Below are 13,961 nucleotides of genomic sequence, written 5' to 3'. Positions count from 1 at the left end.
CATGTACAGAACTGCACTAAATCAGATGTTTTAGTGAAAATCAAGACTGCACTTACAAAGCTACTTTGCTTATATAGCCTTGAAGAACAGAGCATGGGAAGGCTCTTTATTAATGTAGTGTTGACAACTTAGTGAATTTGTCTTAGTTTATGATTCAAAGATAGTGATGGAATAGTTCTAATAGTAGTGACTTTGGCTTCAGATTATTGTCTGTTTTGATTATTTTCTTTTTTCTTTTCCCTTTTCTTTTTTTTTTTTTTTTTTTTTTTTTGGGTCTGGTCGTGAGGCCTGAACTCTGGGCCTGGGTGCTGTCCCTCAGCTCTTCAGCTCAAGGCTAGTGCTCTACCACTTGAGCCACAGCGCCACTTCCGGCTTTTTTTTCTTTTTGTTTATGTGGTGCTGAGGAATCGAACCCAGGGCCTCATGCATGCAAGGCAAGCACTCTACCACTGAGCCACCTTCCCAGCCCTTGATTATTTTCTAATTAGTATTTTTTATTTTTGGGCCTGGGCCTGGGTACTGTCCCTCAGCTCTTCAGCTCATGGTGAGCACTTTACCACTTGAGCTACAGCGCCACTTCTGGTTTTCTAGTGGTTTATTGGAGATAGGAATCTCACGGTCTTTCCTGCCCGGGATGGCTTTGAACCGAAATCCTCAGATCTCAGCCTCCTGAGTAGCTAGGATTACAGGCTTGAACCACTGGCACCCGGCTAATTAGTATTTTCTTAAGATATGTATTTGGATTTTACTTTTATTTCTGGGGTCAAGGTTTGATACCTTAGGTCTGATTGCACTTGAGATAATTCTTGTTGGGAAAGTTGGCAGATTATGATGAACTTTTAAAATATATGAGATGGATGAAAATTGTCCACACAGTAATTGGACAGAGACTGCTCTGGTCATAGTTGATACACATGATTTTTAGCACAGAGAGTACAGTTTAACCGTAAGTGAAGACAGTCAGTAGCACATAGCTTGTCCTCCTCTTGCCTCTTGTCAATACTAGGTGGTGGTGATAGAAACTGTTTTCAAAGTGCATAGTGCTGGAGGCTGGTGCTCTCCCACTTGAGCCACAGCTCCACTTCTGGCTTTTGATGGTTAATTGGAAATAGGACTGTCACAGACTTTTCCTACATGGGCTGGCTTCTAATTGCAGTCCTCACATCTCAGCTTCCTGAGTAGCTAGCATTACAGTCATGATTAACTGGTGCCTTGCCTCAGGATAATAATTTATTATTTTACTTTTAGGTGATTCCTCCTAAGGAATGGAAGCCAAGACAATGCTATGATGACATTGATAATTTGCTTATTCCAGCACCGATTCAGCAGATGGTCACAGGGCAGTCGGGACTGTTTACTCAATACAACATTCAGAAAAAGGCCATGACTGTGAAGGAGTTCAGACAACTGGCCAACAGTGGCAAGTGAGTTGATGATTTTGTTTGCTGTTTGTATTTCTTTCAAATGTTTATGTGGATAGCACAAGTCAGCTGTTCAATGTCTTTCAGTCCCTTTTTAATAACTGCATTTGTTTTCTTGGGGTATTGTCTCACCCTTTGCTTCACTGTTAAGGACATGTTCTATAGTTTGTTACCTTATTCATAATAGCTGTGAGTCTTTTTTTTCATTAATTGTCATGAAGTTTTGATTATACACAATTTATCTTTGTTCGGCAAAATTTTCTCTGTGTGACAATGTTTAAGCCTTAAATTACTTGAAAAATATCTTGAATGACTTGGAAGGGCACCATTGTTTTATTAGTTATCTCATACTGTGTATAAGTGATCCCAACTTTCAGTCACTTAAACTAATTCATAGCTTATGAAGGTTGGGAACCTGAGGGTTGTAGGTCCTGTCTAGTTCAGGTCCTCTCATGAGTTTGTAGTCAGGATGTTGCCTGGGGTGCTCAGCAGTGTTCCCCTCATGAGTCTCTTAGTGGAAGTCTGCCATCCTTTGCCACATGGCTTGTTCCTCCTTGTTCATCTTTCCCTTTCCCTCTCTCCTCCCTTGCTTCCTCCTGTCTATTCCCATAGTTAGAGCCATATTCTATGTGTTTGTATGTGTGTATACATGTATAGAAGTAGGTATATGTATGTATACATACATTCATGTCCATGAATATGTTTATCTTATAGGTATGGCTTCATATATGAGTGAAACCATATATTTGTCTTTTTTCTTTGCTTATTTTCCTCCCCTCCCTCCCTGTACTGAGGTTTGAACTCAGAACCTTGTGCTTGCTAGGCAGGCATTCTGTCACCTGAGCTATGCTTTATTTATTTTCTGGATAGTGTCTTGTGTTGTTGCCCGGAGCTGGCCTCAGGCTGTGATCCTTCTACCTGTGTCTCATGTGTACCTAGGATTATAAATGCTTGCCATCATACTTGGCCACTTCTTATTTTCCTCATGAAGAAACTTTTTTTTTTGTTGGTCGTGGGGCTTGAACTCTGGGCCTGGGCGCTATCTATCCCTCTGCTCTTCAGCTCAAGATAAGAGCTCTACCACTTAAGCTACTGTACCACTTTCTGTTTTCTGAGTGGTTTATTGGAGATAAGAGGCTCATGGAGTTTCCTGCCCAGGCTGGCTTTGAACCGCTATCCTCAGATAGCATGATGCTTTTGCTCATTGGCTGGTGCTCTTTCACCTGAGCCACACCTCTAATTGGATAGTTTTTTTGTTCAATCAGCAGACTCACAATAATCTGTGAACTACTCAGTATAGAAGAACTTTTTTAATGTCAATTAATTCAGAGACCTACCTTATGTTTATATTTTTAAGAACTCTTCATTGCTGCTTCTTAGCTTGTGTTTTCAGTCTCTGCTGCAGCCGCCTGCCATTGTACAGTCTGTTTTGTTCTTGAATTTCTAGAGCTGGGGCTTGAATTCTGGGCCTGAGCCCTGTCCCTGAGCTCTTCAGCTCAAGGCAAGGGCTCTACTACTTGAGCCATAGTGCCACTTGTGGTTTTCTGGTAGTTAATTGGATATAAGAGTCTCACAGACTCTCCTGCCCAGGCTGGCTTTGAACTGAGATCCTCAGATCTTAGCTTCCTGAGTAGCTAGGATTACAGGCGTGAGCTGCCAGCACCCAGCTTGGAGCTGTGTTTTTGGGGGGTTATTACCTTTTTTTGACATTTGGTTCACTCTGAAACATTATATTCTGGAATGGTTCTAACCATATAGTCTCTCATTCCAGCTGTCTAAGATGTTTCTTCTTTTTTTTTCCCCCCACAGTTAATACATTTAATGAATTTTTAGTGGGTTTGTTCTTTCTCAGTTTTTCCATAGGTGTTATGTCTTGTACATATAAATCTCTAAAATATCCTTATGTAATTGCTTAAAGGTTTTAGTAATAATTCAAAAGCTCAGATAATGCTTTTTAAACTCTCCTCAATATTTTTGTGAAGGTACTTTCCTCAATAACGATGGTAAAGTGAGCCAGAGCCCACAGCTCACACTCTGTAAGCCTAGATATCAGGAGGCCGAGCTCTAGCGGATCACAATATGAAGCCAGCCTTGGCAGAAAAGCCTGTAAGACTTATTTCCAATTAAGTAGCAAAAAGCTGGGTTAGGTGGCTCAAGTGGTAGTGTGCCAGCTATGATAAGCAATGAGCCATTGTGAGGCCCTGAGCACAGACTCTGGTGTTATTATAAAACAAAAACAAATATAACGTGATCAGAATTAAATGCATTTGTGTTTTTACAGGGTTTGAGAACATAGATGTCAGTAGTATTTCTGTTTCAATAGGATTTTGCTTAGAAAATAAATGAATGTGAAAAAGCTAAAGTTGCTTACTTCTTTTTTTTTTTAAATCTTTTACAGATATTGTACTCCAAGATACTTGGATTATGAAGATTTGGAACGCAAATACTGGAAAAATTTAACTTTTGTGGCACCTATCTATGGTGCAGATATTAATGGGAGCATATATGATGAGGTATACTTGTAGTAGTAAAGAATGTTTTGATGTCTGAGAAGTATTCATTTATGTTAGGTGGTCATGACTCCTAGAGGAAGAGTGAAAAGTCAGCAGCAGGATTTCTGTGGCTAGTGTTTTTCAGATTGAAGACAGCTACTTGTACAAATAACGATGGTGGGGGCTGGGAAGGTGGCTCAGTGATAGAGCGCTTGCCTTGCATGCATAAGGCTCTGGGTTCAATTCCTCAGCACCACATAAAGAAAAGAGCCGGAAGTGATGCTGTGGCTCAAGTGGTAGAGTGCTAGCCCTGAGCTGAAGAGCTGAGGGACAGCGCCCAGGCCCAGAGTTCAGGCCCCACAACCAGACCCCCAAAAAACCCAAAAAACAAAAAAACAAATAACGATGGTGTAACCATAATGTTGCTGGTGTGTATCTATGTTATGAAAATGACTGGAAACCAGAAAATATTTTCCATGTACCACCACTTGAGAGCAAATGCAATTTTTTTTTTGTGCTACAGCACCACTTCTGGCTTTTTCTGTTTATGTGGTACTGAGAAATGGAACCCAGGGCTTCATGTCTGCTAGGCAAGCACTCTACCAGTAAGCCACTTTCCCAGCCCGAGCAAAAGCAGTATTTCAGATTTATTTTGCTTTCTCTCTAGTCATTTAAATGCTACACTGGAAAAGGCTTATATTTATCATTATTCTCTCTTTTATGATCATCTATCTCATTCTATTCCCATGTCACCTCCCCTGTTTTTGGGATATGGGTCAGCCATGTTGGTTTCAAACTCATGATCCTCTTGCCTTAGCTTCCTTTATTTTTGTGTTGGTACTGAGGCTTTTTTGATCAATGGTGGTGCTCAGTCATTTGAGTCATACTTCTTTTTTTTTGTTGTTGTTGGTCCTGGGACTTGAACTCTGGGCCTGGGTGCTGTCCCTGTTATCTTCAGCTCAAGGCTAATGCTCTACCACTTGAGCTACAGGGCCACTTTTGGTGGTTTATTGGAGATAAGAGTCTCAGCCAGGCGCTGGTGGCTCACGCCTGTAATCCTAGCTACTCAGGAGGCTGAGATCTGAGGATCGCGGTTCAAAGTCAGCCCGGGCAGGAAAGACCGTGAGACTCCTATCTCCAATAAACCACCAGAAAACCGGAAGTGGCGCTGTAGCTCAAGTGGTAGAGTGGCTCGCCTTGAGCTGGAGAGCTGAGGGACAGCGCCCAGGCCCAGAGTTCAAGCCCCACGACTGACCAAAAAAAAAAAAAGAGTCTCATGGACGTTCCTGCCTGGGCTGGCTTTGAACCATCCTCAGATCTCAGCCTCCTGAGTAGCTAGGATTATAAGTGTGAGCCACTGGCACCTGGCTGAGCCATACTTCTACTTCTAGCTTTTTGCTGGTTAATTGGAGATGAGTTTCATGGAATCTTCTGCCCAGAATTTTCTTCCTAGGCTGACTTCGAACTGAGACCTTCAGGTCTCAGCCTCCTGAGTAGCTAGGATTACAGATGTGAACCTTTGGCACTTAGCCTACCTTAGCTTCCTGAATTCTGGGATTATAGGCTCATGGTACCACGCCTGTCTTCTTTTTTTTCCTCCCACTAGTCTTAATATATTCTCTGTTTTTCTCAAATTATATTTTTTTGTCATGGGTTTTGAACTCTGGGCCTGGGAACTGTCCTTCAGCTCTTCAGCTCAAGGCGAGCCACTGAGCCACAGCACCACTTCCAGTTTTCTGGTGATTAATTGGAGATAACAGTCTGGGGGTGGGGGGCGGCGTGGAGAGTTTACTGCCTGGCTTAGCTTTGAATCGTGATCCTCCTATCTCAGCCTCCGGAGTAGATAGGATTACAGATGTGAGCCACTGGCCCCTGGCTCCACAGGCCAGTGCTCAAGGCAAGCACTCTACCATTTGACACACAGCTCCACTTCCGGTTTTCCTGCCCAGGCTGGCTTTGAACTGTGATCCTCAGATCTCAGCCTCCTGAGTAGCTAGGTTACAGGTGTGAGCCACCCGCACCCAGCTCAAATTATATTTTTGAAAGATTGTACTATTATAGTCTTTGTGTTATTCATTTCTAGTTTTTTTTTTCTTTTTGGCTGCATTGGGTTTGAAAACTCCACGTCTCATACTTGTTGCACAGATGTTATTTTCCTAGTTGTGCCATGATTTTAGCCCTTTTTGCTTTGGTTGTTTTTCAGCTAGGGTTTCATGTCTTTTTTTTCTTGCCTGGGACTGCCCTTGGATTTCAGTCTTTCTACTTAAGCCTCCTGCATCACTGGGGTTATTGGTATCTACCACCAACCTTAAGCTCAGTTTGTTTGTTGAAATAGTGTCTCGCTAATTGTGTGTGTGTGTGTATGTGTGTGTGTGAGTATGTGTGTGTGTGTGTGTGTGAGAGAGAGAGAGAGAGAATGAGAGAGAGAGAGAGAGAATGAGAGAGAGAATGAGAGAGAGAGAGAGAGAGAGAGAGAGAGAGAGAGAGAGAGAGAGAGAGAGAGAGAGAGAGAGAGAGAGAGAGAGAGAGAGAGAGAGAGAGAGAGAGCGCGACTGACCTGTGGGATGATATATACATACTTAGGTGGATATGTGTTCCCCAGCAGCCTTTCTTTCAGTCAGTGGATATTTTGTATATGTTTCTGGGGTGAAGAAGCATGCCTTTTTTTTTTTTTTGGGTCTGGTCGTGGGGCCTGAACTCTGGGCCTGGGCGCTGTCCCTCAGCTCTTCAGCTCAAGGCTAGTGCTCTACCATTTGAGCCACAGTTCCACTTCTGGCTTTTTTTCTGCTTATGTGGTGCTGAGGAATTGAACCCAGGGCTTCAGGCATGCAAGGCAAGCACTCTACCACTGAGCCACCTTCCCAGCCCTTTCTTTATGTTGGTATAGAGATTAGAGCAGTCCTCATCTGGCACATGGCTAGCTGCAGAAGAAAGCATTTTCCATGAACACCTTCTAGGAATGGTGGTTGTGAGTTTTTGTTGTTCATCTCCTCCCTGACAGTTGATATTTCCAGTGTTGAATTTAGTCCTTCTGTTGGTCATATGTAGAGTGTGTAGTAGTAGCTTGTATTTCCAAAATTCAGGATGATAGTTTTCCTGTGGTCATTGACTGTTTGGGTTTCCCTTTTGGACATCCTTTTTTTTTTTGGGAGGTTGTGGCGTCTGAACTTTGGGCCTGGGAGCTGTCCTTCAGCTCTTCAACTCAAGGCTAGTGCTCTACCACTTGGACCACAGTGCCACTTCTGGCTTTTTTTCTGCTTATGTGGTGCTGAGGAATTGAACCCAGGGTCTCATGCATGCAAGGCAAGCACTCTGTCACTGAGCCACCATCCCATCCTCTTTAGTGAAGTGCCTGTTCAAGCCTTGTGTATATTCTCCTTTTCTTCCTGCTTTTCAGAATCAATTCACACTTTTTGTATTCTTTTTTTTTTTTTTTTTAAGGTCTGGTCATGGGACTTGAACTCTGGGCCTGGGTGCTGTCCCTCAGCTCTTCAGCTCAAGGCTAGCGCTCTACCACTTGATACACAGTGCCACTTCCGGCTTTTTTCGTTTTGCTTCTGTGGTGCTGAGTAATCGAACTCAGGGCCTCAGGCATGCAAGGCAAGCGCTCTACCACTGAGCCACCTTCCCAGCCCCATGCTTTTTGTATTCTTGATGTGAGGTGATGGCATAACTTCACATTTTCTATAGATTTTGAATTGCTGAACAGTGTCATTTAGGAAAACCATTGTTATTTTTGAAGCTAGACTGAGAAGTAGATGTGACCATGTTTTCTTGGATGTAATGATATCTTAGTGCTGTGAATTGCTTTAACTTGTTAAAGTTAAAGCAAAGTCAAAGTAGGGGGAGGAGGTCATTTATAACTGGATTTCAGTACTTTGTGTCTCAAGCTCGAGGCATTTTGAATATTAATGAAATGACATGAAATCAGGATTTTTGTTTTATGTTTTGAGACAGGGTCTCATGTAGTAGGTTTAGGTTTGTTTAAAAAAATCCTCTAGAAAATTAAGTAGGATAGACATAGGGTAGCAACTATTTATTGTTGGGTACTTGGTGTTTTAAGTATGGGTATACTTAGAATATTGAAAATAAAAGTTAAAAAAGAAATACTTTCTCCATTCGCTTTGTACATTTTCATTTGAATAAGTACCCTCTGTTGAGAATTTCTTTTGTTAAAAGTAGGTCATGCTCATGTAGGAAAGTTTGAAAATGTAGAAAACAGTTAAGAAAATAAAATTGCTCATCAGCTTACCAAACACAAATGCAAAATAACCTTTTTGTGATTTTCTTTTGGTCTTTCATATGTGTCTATATATACATACATATTGCATATGGGTACATGTGTCCCATTGGAGTCAAGGAGGTTGTTGTAGTTTTTGCCTCTGAAATGTTTCTGACATTTCTTTTCAGAAAGACTATTTCATATGAACCCCTGTCTCTTTTGGAGACAAAATCTTGCTGTATAGTACAGGCTAGGGTGGAACTCAAAATTTTCTACCTCAGTCTCCTGAGAGCTGGGATTATATGATATTTCAGTGTGTATCTAACACTAGTTTTAAATTATTCTTTGTGGTGTTCATTGTTATGGCCTTTGTAAGATTCCATCATGGCGTTCTGTGGCCAGGGCCAAAAGGTGCAGAAAGTGATGGTGCAGCCCATCAACTTTATCTTCAGATATTTACAAAATATCTGGAATTCAGGTGTGGCTCTATAGCAAGTGAATATGTGCATCATTGGTTTGATGGATACATGAACCTTGTGTTAGATCATGCAGAAGGTATTCATTCTAAAACAAAGTCAAGAAAACAACTGTGTTGGATCATGTTAAAAGGAGATAATCTTTGTTACAAAGTGTCTCCAACTAGAAATGATCAATGAAGTGAAAAGTTGTTAAGAATCTTATATATACTTATACATACATACTTTTTTTTAAGTGTTCTTTTCTGGGAATCTAAGAAAACATCTGTTCATATTGTTTGATGAGCCCCGTTGTTACTGTGCACAGTTCTGATGATGTTGTATTATCATCAGGTGACAATAAAGGCCTTGGGATTGTTTTCATTAAAAAGAAATTATTCTTTGTGGTAAATAGTTGCTTGTTGAGTATGTATGTATATTTTTTCGATATGTGTGTTTGTGTGTGTGTTTCAGTTCTAGATATATTATTTGTTGATTTCTTCTTCTTTGTTGCTGTCGTTGTCATCATCTTTTTTTTTTTTTTTGGTTGGTTGTGTGGCTTGAACTCTGGGCCTGCGAACTGTCCCTCAGCTCTTCAGCTCAAGGTGAGTGCTCTACCACTTGAGCCACATTGCCACCTCTGGTTTTCTGGTGGTTTATTGGAGATAAGAGTCTTCTGGACTTTTCCTGCCCCGGCTGGCTGTGAACTGTGATTCTCAAATCTCAGCCTCCTTAGTAGCTAGGATTACAGGTGTGACCCACTGGTGCCTGGCTGATTTCTTCTTTAGTGATAATACTCTTACAGACTTTTTCTTTTTTGGAAAGATGCAGTCTTGTTCTGTATCCCATACAAACAGTCTTATAGTTACCATGTTAACAGTTCTATTCTTTGGGGAAGTCAGTGGCTCCATATTGCCTGCCCATAAGCAGGGTCAGAGTTCTCATGAGGTAAAGAGGAACCTGTAATTCCTAGGACAGGTGACAAATGGAGCATGTATGAGATAACCTATGATAAAGGTGTCTAGGCCAACAGGAGAAGGCTTTTTGGAAACATATGCCACTAATATTTTTAAGTTATTCCATTAATAGGACAGTGCGTCTTATTTCAGCACCAGCTGTGTTAAGATCACCAGTTTCAAATTGTACATTATATTAAAATGGCACATTACAGCTAATTAATTATATTATGTGGCTGCTATCTTATTAAACCAGCTTCACTGGGATTTCCACTGGAATAGAAGAGGCAAGGTGAATGCTCTTAGCATTTCTTCCTTCCTTCCTTTCTTTTTTTTTTAGTTGGCCTTGGACACTGTCCCTGATTTTACAGGTGATGAAGCAAGGGACTGAGAGGTTAAGTTGCTTTTCTAGAGTTGAGGCTAGTTGTTGGCTGTTTCATGCTTTCCCTGCATTTTTTTTCTTTTTCTTTTTTTGGTTGGTTGTGGGGCCTGAACTCTGGGCGTGGGTGCTGTCCTTCAGCTCTTCAGCTCAAGGCTAGTTTGCTACCACTTGAACCACAGTGCTACTTCCAGCCTTTTCTGCTTAATGTGGTGCTGAGGAATCAAACCCAGGGCCTCATGCCTGAAGGACAAGCACTCTACCACTGAGCCACCTTCCCAGCCCTTTTTTTTTTTTTTTTTTTTTTTTTTTGCCACTCTTGGAGCTTGAACTCTGGGCCTGGGCACTGTCTTTAAGCTCCTTTCACTCAAGACTACTGCTCTACCATGAGCCAGCACCACTTCTGGCTTTTTCTGTGATTAATTGGAGAGAAATGTTTCAGGGACTTTCCTCTTGGATTTGCTTTGAACTGCAACACGCAGATCTCAGCTTCCTGAGTAGCTGGGATTATAGGCGTGAGCTATCGGCGCCCACATTTAAAGAGACAGAGTGTAGTCAATGTTATAATTGTAGAAATGTGTCAGACTAGGTCTTTGTGAACTACATAGACCTTGAGCCTAAGGGCTATTTTTTTTTTTTTTGGTTGATCATGGGGCTTGAACTCTGGGCCTAGGCGCTGTCCCTCAGCTCTTCAGCTCAAGGGTAGTGCTCTACCACTTGAGCCACAGCGCTACTTCTGGTTTCTGGTTTTCTGGTGGTTTATTGGAGATGAGAGTCTTATGAACTTTCCTGCCTGGCCTGGCTTTGAACTGTGGTCCTCAGATCTCAGCCTCCTGAGTAGCTAGGATTACAGGCGTGAGCCACCAGCGCTAAGGGCTATTTTGTATGTACTCTGTAATTTCTTCCCTGTGGTAGGTACCTCTGAGAAAATGGGCCAGTTGATACTGGGATGAGAAATCACATGTCTAAGTGGTCTACAGTAAAATAAATCTTAATGTATTAATGTTGTTTTTAAATCTTAATTTTAAAATTACTCATTATGACATTACCCCCTTTTTTTTTTGGTATCAGGGTTTGTGTTTAGGGCCTCTCTCTCTGCAGGTGCTCTGACACGTTAGCCATGCCTCTAATCCTTTTTTGCTTTAGTTATTTTTCAAACAGGGTCTTTTTTTGGGCCACTCTCGGCTATGATCTTCCTTTTTATGCTTTTCTTGTAAGTTGGGATGACAGGGATGTGCCACTACATTTAGCCATTTTTGTTGAGGTCAGTTATCATGAAATGTTTGGCTCAGGCTGGCCTGAAACTGATCCTCCCAATCTTAGCTCCCGTCTAGCTCAGATGATGGGAGTTTACACCTATCAATTGGTTGAAATGAGGTTTTAGGAATTTTTTGAATGGGTTGTCTTTGGACTATGATCTTCTCATGGATTCTATTACTGTAGAGTAGGTAGGATTATAGGCATGAGCCACTGTGCTCAGCCTCTCCTGTGAGAATTAGGAACAACATATTTAGAGCCATTTTTTTTTCCAGAACAATTGAAATGAAAATGTCCCACAGTAACCCTGTGTGAAATAACAATCATTGACTGCAGAGCAAGGCTGGTGGACTTTGGTTTGCTGTGTTTATCAATTTACTGCTTGTGTTAGAAAAATCAGTTACTCATTGGAACTGCTTCAAAAGAACATTGACTTTAGACTTAAAATTTGAGTAACTTCATTAAAATCCAGTGGCAATATCCAATGAAACATTCAGCTTATATACATCCTGATAACTTTCAGGTTTTAAAGTTGGAAATCTGTCATTGTGGGGAGTGTAAGATACAATATATTCTGGCTTTTGAGATTATTTTTACTAGGGTAATGGTAGAATCAGAATCATACTTTGGAAAGTGTGATCTGACAATGAACTACAAGATGGACTGGTTACAAGAGGCTAATAGAGATCTCCTCCTAAGTGTGTCTTTCTGAACACTAGTACCAGAGACGGTAGTTCTCAAACCTTTAATTTCAGGAACTTTTCTTGAATTAAAAAAATTATCTTTATTAAAAGGTGATGTATTTTCATTTTATAAAAAGCTAGCTGGGCACTGGTGGCTCATGCCTGTAATGCTAGCTATTCAGGAGGCTGAGATTTGAGGATTGTCTTTCAGAGCCAGCCTGGGCAGGATAGTCCATGAGACTTTCTCCAGTTAACTACCCAAAAGCTAGAAGTGGAGCTGTGGCTAAGTCATAGGCACTAGCCTTGAGCATAAAAAAGCGCAGGGATAGTGCCCAGTTCCTGAGTTCAAGCCCTGAGAACAGCATGTATATGTGTGTGTGCACAAGTGCACCTTCCCCCCCACCAAAAAAACCCCGAAACCCAAAACAACAATCTCCCCCCCAGCCCCCTTCCGGTTAGTACCACAGCATGTGAATTCAGTAGGGAGAGATAGAGGGAAAGAAGGAACAGGAGCTAGGCCGGAAGTAAAGCTGTGGCTCAAGTGGTAGAGTGCTAGCCTTGAGCTGAAGAGCTGAGGACAGCACCCAGGCCCAGAGTTCAAGCCTCACAACTGACAATTAAAAAAAAAAAAGAGCAGGAGAGAGTCATATTCTTTTTTTTCCCCTTTTACTTTATTAAAACAAAAGAAAACAAAACCAAACCCTAGAGAGTCATATTCTTTTTTTTTGGGGGGGGGGGGGAGGTCCGGTCGTGGGCCTGAACTCTGGGCCTGGGTGCTGTCCCTCAGCTCTTCAGCTCAAGGCTAGCTCTACCACTTGAGCCACAGCACCACTTCTGGCTTTTTTCTTTTTGCTTATGTGGTGCTGAGGAATCGAACCCAGGGCCTCATGCATGCAAGGCAAGCTCTCTACCACTGAGCCACCTTCCCAGCCCCGAGAGTCATATTCTTAACACAAATTTTAAGAGCTTTTTCTCTTTTTAAAAGCAGCCAGCCTCTGGTGGCTCATGCTTGTAATCCTAGCTACTCAGGAGGCTGAGATCTGAGAATCAGTTCAAAGCCAGCACAGGCAGGAAGGTCTGTGAGACTCTAATGTCCAAGAAACCGCCAAAAAACCAGAAGTAGCGCTGTGACTTAAGTGGTAGAGTGCTCACCTTGAGCTGAAGAGCTGAGGGACAGCGCCCAGGCCCAGAGTTCAAGCCCCATGAACAACAACAACAACAACAAAAAGTAGATTGCACCTCTTCTTATTTATTATATTGAAACTTAAAATAAGTATTTAAAACTTTGCACGTTGGGCTGGGAATGTGGCTTTATTGGTAGAGTGCTTGCCTAACATGCTTGAAGCCCTGTGTTCGATTCCTCAGTACCACATACATAGAAAAAACTGCAAGTGGCGCTGTGGCTCAAGTGGTAGAGTGCTTGCCTTGAGCTGAAGAGCTCAGGGACAGGGCCCAGGCCCAGAGTTCAAGCACCATGACTGACAAAAAAAAAACAAAAAAACCCAAACCAAAAAGTTTTCAGGTTGTTAAAATAACCAATTTTATAGTAAGGTAATTAAAAAAATTATTGTAAAGATACTGTACAGAGGGGTTAAGTTGTAAAGTTTGTTTTCAACAGTATCTTGTATGTCTCCTTTTTACAATGGGTCAACTTGTATCCTTATTTCAGCTTTTTGTTATTTCCCTTCCCTTCCCCAAATTAGAAAAATGTTATACAAGATACAGGGCACCGGAATCAAATTCAGTGAAAATGGGTTATTTCATGGGGGAAGAACATACAAAAGAAACAAAAAAGTCACATAGTATGTTAAAAACAACAGTGACAGAAAAAAAACCCGCTTGTGTCCCTATCTTGGGGTTTATTTCACTTAATATCATCTTATATGGTCATATGACCTTTTCTGTTTGTCTGGTAAGATTATCCTAGATATATACTAGTTATTGCAAATAAGGGAAACCATGGGACCTATGTTTCTTTAGGTCTGGCTTACTTCACTTACTAATATTTTTCCAAGTCTTTCCATTTCCTAACAAGTGGGGTAGTATCATTCTGATGGAAGCATCTATTTAGGGGCATCTGGGTTGGTTCTATATCT

At 41.5% G+C, this 13,961-nt stretch overlaps 1 protein-coding gene across 4 annotated transcripts in view; it reads left to right on the top strand.

The window, feature by feature from the left end:
* Nucleotides 1-13,961, top strand: part of Kdm4c (lysine demethylase 4C) — a 315,679-nt gene that overhangs the window by 38,661 nt on the left and 263,057 nt on the right. For 3 of the 4 annotated variants that reach the window (XM_070033227.1, XM_070033229.1, XM_070033228.1), the window contains exons 3-4: nucleotides 1,249-1,424; nucleotides 3,820-3,934. In XM_070033227.1, the coding sequence (XP_069889328.1) occupies nucleotides 1,249-1,424; nucleotides 3,820-3,934 (291 nt within the window). The remainder of the gene's footprint in view (nucleotides 1-1,248; nucleotides 1,425-3,819; nucleotides 3,935-13,961) is intronic. The other variant, XM_070033230.1, reaches the window with a different exon arrangement.

Source organism: Dipodomys merriami, unplaced genomic scaffold (genome assembly GCF_024711535.1).
Source record: "Dipodomys merriami isolate MVZ:Mamm:240054 unplaced genomic scaffold, mDipMer1.0.p SCAF_22, whole genome shotgun sequence".
Classification (NCBI taxonomy): Eukaryota; Metazoa; Chordata; class Mammalia; order Rodentia; family Heteromyidae; genus Dipodomys; species Dipodomys merriami.
This window is presented reverse-complemented; position numbering and strand designations above follow the sequence as displayed.